Genomic DNA, 8,906 nt, shown 5'->3' on the forward strand with positions numbered 1-8,906 from the left:
ACTGGAGTATGAGGGTCGTGCCAGGGCAATATTTCGAAATAGGAAGGATTGGAACGAGGGGAAAATCTGCATCGAAACTAGCACCTCTGTCTTCACTGGTGGCTCCACGATGGCATCGGAAGTTGAAGCAGGGGTTTTCTATAAATCAGCTAATTTATCTATCTCCTTTAAACTGCCGAACACTGCTAGTGTTTTTCAAGCAGAAGCCTTTGCGATCCTGCAGGCATTCAAAATGCTTAGGGAAAATGGGAGCGAGGGAGGTTTTAACATTTTTTCCGATAGTCCAATTGCGACCAAGACTCTGTCAACTCCTGTAAGGAGAAGATCAAATCTCTTGGGTTTGCAGGTAACATTTTTCAGATCAGTGTTCCAAGACATAGGAATATAGAGGGGAAATGAAATTTCTGATGAGCCTGCCAGGGGACTGAATATTGTTGAAGGAAACTGTGCAACTTATTTTTAGAAAACACAGAATAGATGGTGCTCCATTTCTTCATGTGGTATTTTGAAAACCCAGTGGCGTCAGTGCAATAGCCGGAGGACTCTAAAAGTCAACGCCATTAAATTTCCAAACTCGTAGCTGTGTTTATCGGTAATTGGACGATAGGCTCATATACAGGAAGGCTAGGTTTATCATTTAACCTTTATTGCAGAAGTTGTGGAGACCTTCCAGAGAAGCAGACAGTTGAGTACTGCACTATCATGACAGACGGAGGACGGTGTTTCGGGCGAAAGCAGGTGCGAATACTCAGCTCATGTGTGAAGTCTGAATAGTTGAACGGAACTGAAAGATGGCTGGTCTATAACAACATCACACAAAAACTACAAGCTTTCGTCAGCAAATGCCTCCGCATCATCTTTAGAATATTCTTGCCGAACACCATCAACGACGCGCAGTGGAGATCGACCAATGAGGAGCCCATCCTATGACAAGTCAAACGCAGAAAGTGCTAATGGAGAGGTCACACGCATAATAAACTTAGATAGATAGCATCACGAGAGTGGCACTGGACTGGAATCGGCAAACGGAGCAGAGGTCGTGGTTGGCCAAAGATTTCTTGGCGAACTAGCAGATGCCGCAAAAACAACAGCCTAGAATAGGATGGAAGAGTCTTGCCGAAATCCTCTGCTCCCGAGCGAAGTGAACAAAGATATGAAAAAAGGCAGTAAATGCGTGACCCGCTGCCTGCTGCAATTCTGTTCGCATACTATCAAAAACGATCGAGAATTTTTCGATGGTATGTCTAAAACTAACGGTTACTATTGATGATGCGAACGTTAACTATGCGATGGTATCATTAGGTTCTATTAATATTGGGTATGGGAATAAGTTGCCGCCTTCATAAAAGAGGTGTCACTGCTGATACTAATTTTGTGTTCGCTCTAGTAATATACTGGTGATTTGAAGGTGTATATGTGAGGTCTCGATCGCATTAGTTGACATGCGTTTGAAGCGTAAAGATCCCTTTTTATCTGACGTCCAAAAATTTCTACGAGCGATATCGAGAAACGTTTGGTGACGTGTGAGTTGCTTTTTAAACGGCAGAAAAAAAAGGTTTTCTGCATCGCAGCGTCAGTAGTAAGTTATCATGATAACTCTAAGCGTCGCACTTGTTGGAGCCTGTCAGGTGAACCAGGTCCGTCGACAGCGAAAAAAAATATTTGTGCTTCAAAGTTTATGTTGTGCATCTGGTGTGATCAGAAGGATGCCATCTATTATGAACTCCTTAAACCATCTGAAGCCATCACTGGCGATCGTTATTGACTGCAACGATCGTTATTGAATAGAGCTCTCAAAGAAAAGCGGCTGGAATGGGACGTTGGACATGACAAACTTATTTTGCTTCATGTCAACGCCAGGCCAAACGTTGCTAAATCGGCCCAGAAATATTCAGAGGTCTGGATTCGGAAATCTCGCTCCACCCGCCGTATTTCCCAGACATTGCATCTTCGGATTACCATCCGTTTTACCATCTCCTTTATTGGAGAGCAGTTCACTTCTTATGAAAGCATCACAAACTGGCTCAATGAATGGATCAAGTCAAAAGAACTCGAATTTTTCGTTAGTAGAATCCGTAAGCTGCATGAAAGATGGAGTAAAGTTGTGCCTTCCAATGGCACATAACTTCACATAATTCCATGTATTATTTAATTGTTTAAATAATTCCTTACTTTGGCTAAGAAAGGACGGAAACTTATTCCCACACCCAAGATTTTCTAAGGAATGACGTTGACCTTAGAGAGAAATATTTTCAGAGCAAGCCTTCCGCTACTCATTACTGAAAATATCGCTGAGTTTGTTTTATCGTTCCGGAAATAACACAGAAAGCTTCTAAGAATGGTCTAATTTATTCTGTTAAATTTTTAAGTCATTTGCAATAATTTTTTTTAATAATATTTTTAGCGTACAGACACGAATATCTCACAGCTTTATCTTATTTTGTTTTAATTTGTTTTGGCTTGCGTCAATCCTGATTTTGTGCTTTATGACATAGTTATACATGATTGAGTCATCTGTTTGATTAATTGGAAAAAAATCCTTCAAATTATTCAAATACAAAAAAAAAATGTATGCCATTTCTTTCTCAGTTGAATTTATTGAATATAAAACACTCAATTTTTGATTATTTTCTTATTAGAAACCGGCCTTCAGAGTGGCACACGTTGCTCAATGGCATGGGAATGCGCTCAATTGGCAAAGAATAGCTCAACTCGAACTCAAATAAGAAAATGAGTTACCCGAGTTAGTTAATGCGAATATCAGCATAATCAGTGCCCAGTTTAGAGAAGCAATCAGCACATAGAGAGCGAGATATGCATACATGAGAAATAGCCAACAAACTGTACCCACTTAAAAGGAGAATCGAAGTAGGGGAAGTATAATGGCTAACAGTCACAAATAAGTTAAGAGAAGCAGATACAAGTTAAGAGCGCAAAGCAGCAAAAGAGATTAAGAGCGGTCATAGTTTAGAGAGACACCTTACACCAAAATCAGTACTAAACACTTCTGCTCAGGTATCAACCCTCACAAGCGAAGGATCGTGGTCGAGAGCTGAAGACCAAACTGGATGCTGTTGTGGCTGCAACCACCAGAAGTGCAGGTATGCATAGCCACAGCCAATGAGTATCTCACTCTTTATCTGCAATTTGCTGAGGTGGTGTGTGATACTCATTTGGAGAAGAAGTAAAGAATTCCTGTGCATTTAGGTGCACTAAGGTGAACGAGGAAAAGGTACAAATAGCGCAGCAACGGCGGGAAGGGCATCATTCAGCCGTAGAGCGCTACAGAATCAACAGGACGAAGGCGTCAAACCAAAGTGCAAAGACTTAAAAAGCGCATAAAGACGCATTTCTTAGAAAAAAGGAAAAAAGAAGAACTCGGAAGCATGGCACTCGGCAGCATAACCAGCAATAGTAATCATCATCAGCATCAACTATACCAGCGACAGCTCAGTACAACGCGCATCACTCATCAGCAGCACCAACCGCCGCGTGCCATCGCACCGGCGCCGATACCACTCGTCTTGCCAGCCATTGGCAAAACGTCCGGGGCGAAATATTATGGCGGCGTCAGTGGCACCACACTCGACTCCAACAACCCGGCCGTAGTGCGACGCAATGCACGCGAACGTAATCGCGTCAAGCAAGTGAACAACGGTTTCACACATCTACGCAAACACTTACCGCCTGCCATCGTTGCAGATTTAAGTAACGGCCGCCGTGGTATTGGACCGGGTGCACTTAAAAAACTTTCCAAAGTGGACACACTGCGCATGGCTGTGGAATATATACGCCGATTGAAGCGCGTCATCGACGAAGTCGATGATGTAAAGCGTGCAAATGCGCAAGCGCCAAGCAACGATTGGTCGAATATGGCAACAAGCGCATCCGATTCGCCACCACCAACGCCACCCAAAGCGGACATGCAGACGTCGTTGCTGGCTTCTAAAATGCAACAACACTATCAAGCATTCAACTATGCTAATAGTTTGCAACAACAACAACAACAGCAATTCATCAACCTCAAATATCAACAGCCACAATTGCAGCAAAATGTGTTCAATCCATATCCAGCGTTAATATCACCAGCTGGTTCAGTTAGCTCTAGCGTCGGCAGCGACTCGGATGCGTCGTCATTTTACAATCAGCCGACAACGATTTTGGCAGAGACGCAACAATTTTCGCTGCCTCTGCAAATGAAATATGAGCAACAGTACAATGAGGTGGCAACGGCATGCACCTCGGATGATGAGGAGGGTCTGCTGGACTATATCTCGTTGTGGTAGGCCGATGCGTAAAGCTGGGCGGCAATAGGGTGCGATTGAGACTTGAGAAGCTAGTCAGCTGATCGTTGACTTAAATAACCAATGACCGAAACTGCTTATTATTACCTCACTTGGAATTTGTTAGTATTATTTGTATGTAAATTATTTATTTATTATTATTTTTCGCATATTTTGCGCGTTTTTAGTTTTAAATTTTTGTTAATAGTATTTTAAGGTTTAATCTAACAATGGAAGACAATAATTTAAGGTAATAGTTTTAAGTTGCAAACCTCTGGAAGACACTAAATACACCTAAGAATGAAAGAACTTTTTAAAAGAAATCAACCGCTTTAATTTTTCTTACTTTTCGTCTGAGGGTAGAAAAGAACTAATTTTGAGTTTTAAAGGCTGAGCTCTTATGGAGAAATTCGAGCTGTCCATGGGAATGTAATAACTTCCTATACAGTAAGCTAGGATGATGACAATATCCAATGAGGGGTCTCTTGCAGTGTTTGAGAGAAATATTCTGTGGAAGATTTTTGGACTTTCGCACGAGTCTTATAGGCGATGGAACAATGAGATGTATGAGCTTTACAATGACATAGACATAAAAAAATCTGGTCCAACATTAGCTGGGGTTATGTCATTCGAATGGATACAAACACTCCGACTCTCAAAGTATACCATACAAAGTCTCCCAAACAAACTTAAACATTCTTCCTGTTACACTACTGGAATTTGCTACATTTATTGTAAATATCCTACGAATATGTAAAAATTGTATGCATTGGAAAAGGAGGTGTGGAACTTCCCATACAAGCCAAAATTTCTATACAAATTATCATTGCCTTTGGTATGCCTAACTTTTTTAGTAATAGCCTTCAAATAGCGAAAAATGGTAGGCATTGGAAAGGGGGTGTGGCACCGCCCATACAAACTTAAATTTTCTTCCTGTTTATCTCTGTAGCCGCTTATGCTACACTACTGAAATTTGGTACAGCCACACTTATTGTAAATACCCTACCAATAATGAAAAGTTATAACTATTGGAAAAGGGGCTGTGGCACCTCCCATACCAACTATGTTTCCATACTAATTATCTTAGACGTTGCTCAACACAAGCAGCGAGGTCAGAATTGGGAAAGATCTCTCCGAACCGATTTCCCTCAAGTATCAAAATAGACGTTCGTTTCACCGTTTATATTTGGAAACCGGAACTAGTCGTAATAGCTTTAATCTCTAGCACATGCTGGGCCAGAAAGGAGTTCATGACTTAATTCATAGAAATTTGAGAAAGCGTCTGCCGACTGTTGGAAGAGAAATTTTTTTATCGACAAAAATTTTGAAGTCGGCGTTGAATCGATCAAACAGCTCTGCCTAATTGGGTTGGTGATTGTTTTCTCTTTTTCATCATAATCTACATATATAAATGACAACGCATGCATTCCAAAATTCGCTCGACGTGGCTTCGTTGGCTTCGACTAAACCACTTTGGCGTTCTTCGGCTTCGATTTACCATGAAAATACCCATATTTCGTTTAAACTACTTTAAGGAAATGGCATTCGTACTGTGAGCATTACCAAACACTACTTTGAAATTTTCAAACCATGACATTCGTTGTCTATTATGAGCAAATGTGGCACTCATTTAGTGGATAGCTATTTGATATCCAAATACTCATGCAATATTAAGCGCTATGCCAACCAAGCCAAGTTCGCCAATTTTTAATCCTCGCGAAGAGATTATACCTTCGTATTGAGCCTCTTTTACTTATCCTAGTATATTTGGCCGTTCCATGTCAAGTCATTTTGGACATATTGGACATTAGAAACAAAGGGCGGTTTGCATGACAACCCCAGTCCCTTGTAAGCCAAGTACCGGTTGCGAAGATTCTTGTTAGGCATCATCTTGCTGGGATTTTGTATATTGAATGCAATAGAAGTGGTTTTTATTAATAGACTTTGCACTATAACTAAGTAGCTTTATTTATCTCTCCAGTACTGTACAGTATATGAGACACCGAACAAACTTTTTTTCTAATAAAATAACGAGAGGTTAACTCTTTTAACTTTCGGCATAAGGGAAGAAACCAAAAGTAAGAATAAAACTGTACAAATTTACTTACTTCAAGGACGTAAAGGGAAGTAGGTATAGGACAAAACTAATAGTAAGCCTAGAAAAATAATAATTCTTAAAAAAAAAGTTAATTAATATTTAATAGCTGGTATGCCAACCGTTATTTATTGTAATTGGTACTAATCGCCGTGGCATAGAATTTACGAGTGACTGAAGGGCACTAAGGTCGATTTTTGCCCATTCCTCCTGAATATCTCTTTTACGATGCAATAGGTTGTTAAACCGGCGTTCGCTTTTATAAAATTGTTGCTAAGAATGCTCTAGAGGCTTTTCATTGTATTTAGGTATGGACTAACTGCAGGCCATTTTAGCACAGGAATATCTTTGTACGGTTAGCGCCGAGGACTGAAGCATTGTCGTGTTGATACGTCCAAGGCTCACCGTGAATTTCTTCGGTACAATTTGATAAAACATTATCCAAGACCTCTAAGTAGTTTTTTGCGTTCATCTTATCTGAAATAAAACAAATTGGGGTCTTGTCACGGTAGCCACAAGACAATCAAGGTCATAAGAGAGCCACCGCGGAAGTTTCGGGAATGATGCGTTTGTCGTAGCTCGCGAATATCTCGCCATTACTTCCAGGTCCATCGAGATAAAATTTTTTTTTCGACGCTAAAAATGATGGATTGCCATTCATCATCCCAGAACTTATGATTATAGGCGAATTCAGCTCTAGCTCTTTGTAGCGCAGTGTAAGCTTCGTGGATTGTATTTTTATTTCGATTTACTTTTAGCGGAATTTTTCAAACTGAGACTCGCGATTCACTATAAACTAGAATACTGTGAAGCTCTTCGGTAGATGACTGCGATCTTTTTGGCATATATATACTCGTATATATTTAGAAAAATTCACGGAGATTCGAACCTACGTTCCCTCTGTGAATTCCGAATGGTAGTCACGTACCAACCCATTCGGCTACGGCGGCCGGTAGCATAGGGTCCTAAAAAATTATTTTCCCTGCATGAAAATTATTTATTTGCTAATGGAAACTACTCAACTTACCTTAATAATAAACTAAGCCCAAATGATCAATTAAAATGCGATAAATCGATGTTTTAGTTATATTCAACTCCGATTTCATGAATTTCAACCATGGTTTCGGTTCATTTTGGACAAATTTACGAAAAATTTCGATGGAGTTTTCGCCAGTTACTGCCAAGTGCAGCACTAGAATGCTTACTCGCATATTAATCAATCAAAGCAGCGCTATTTTGCTCTGGTTCACTATACGTATTTGAATAAAACTAGAAAAGTTATGGGAATTCAACATTATTCAACTATAGAGGGTTAGGTAAGAAAGCAACTTTCTCGCTTCTTCTGAACACATGCGCTCCCTTATTTGAAAACATGTAGCTTCTTTACGAATATATGTACATATAAAAAAAATACCAGTCTAGCGGTTAGACGCGATAGAAGTGAAACCTTCCGTAAAACAAATTGAGAGAGAATGAGACGAAAGCAGCATTAGGAGCGGGATAATTATAGGTTCATTATAATAATGCTATAAAGTTCATATTTTATTTTCTTCATTTTATTAGTATTCATCCTCAATGTTTTCAATTTCAACAAATGATACGAGTGGCTTATGATAGCTAAAATATGATACAAATGCTTTGGTTTCGATGTTGTCAACATATCTTTGAAATACCGCGTCAATGGTTGTTTTTGATCGTGTTGTCGATTCAGTGCGATTGTTACACATTACAGGCGCGCACACATACGTACTAGCATACATACAAACCTACATACGTATGACGCTTGAACTAAACACCAAAGCAAGTAATAGGCAGTGTAGTATAGGTACATACTACAATACTCACTATAGTAGCGTGGCTCAGCAGTACGCAGCCACACACATATACATATATCAACATAGGTATAACGCTTCGTAGTGTCGCTTTTTCGTTTCATCGAGTCTCAAATCACTCCCAACGATTCTAAAGAAGTTTTCACTTCAAAAAACTTTTAAATTGTAGTAAAATTTTAGCTTTTGGTGCAAATTATTTGGCCAACAACACAGTTCCCATTTTGACGCTCTGCCTTTTTATTATTAGTTGAAATATTCACACTGTAAACATTTGAGTGTTTCGTGCTTTTGAAATAATCGGATAGATAAGCAGTTATCAAGACTGTGATCAACCGACTTAGGCAAGATAAGCACTATGGCTACTGTCATAGTTTCACAACCTTCGGCAGTCTAAAATGTTCCTTGACGTCCCACATAGATCAAACTTGAAATTTCATTTTTACGAACTGTTTTAACAAATGCTCTCTAGATCCTAGAAGCTGAAGTGGAACTTAAACTAGGAGGCATTTGGAGCTATTGTTGATATAATCACACGATACATTCCTTTAAACAATTATTCTTCGGTAAGACAATCTTCTTGAAGGTGGTCCTATCGAGTTCAGCGTTAAGGACCTTATTCGCTGTACTAAAGCGATGGTGTCCACCTGCTCGAGCTTCAGAGACTTTAGGAATCGTGGGTCAATCTAGACTGTTTAG

The 8,906-nt window shown here is 39.8% G+C and overlaps 1 protein-coding gene across 1 annotated transcript; it reads left to right on the top strand.

Annotated features, from left to right (window-relative positions):
• The first annotated feature begins 3,386 nt into the window (after window positions 1-3,386).
• Window positions 3,387-4,286, top strand: LOC129239703 (achaete-scute complex protein T5). Its single transcript, XM_054875441.1, has one exon. The coding sequence runs from the start codon at window positions 3,387-3,389 to the stop codon at window positions 4,284-4,286; it is 900 nt and encodes a 299-aa protein (XP_054731416.1).
• Window positions 4,287-8,906: the final 4,620 nt, after the last annotated feature.

The sequence above is a fragment of the Anastrepha obliqua genome, chromosome 2 (genome assembly GCF_027943255.1).
Source record: "Anastrepha obliqua isolate idAnaObli1 chromosome 2, idAnaObli1_1.0, whole genome shotgun sequence".
Lineage (NCBI taxonomy): Eukaryota > Metazoa > Arthropoda > Insecta > Diptera > Tephritidae > Anastrepha > Anastrepha obliqua.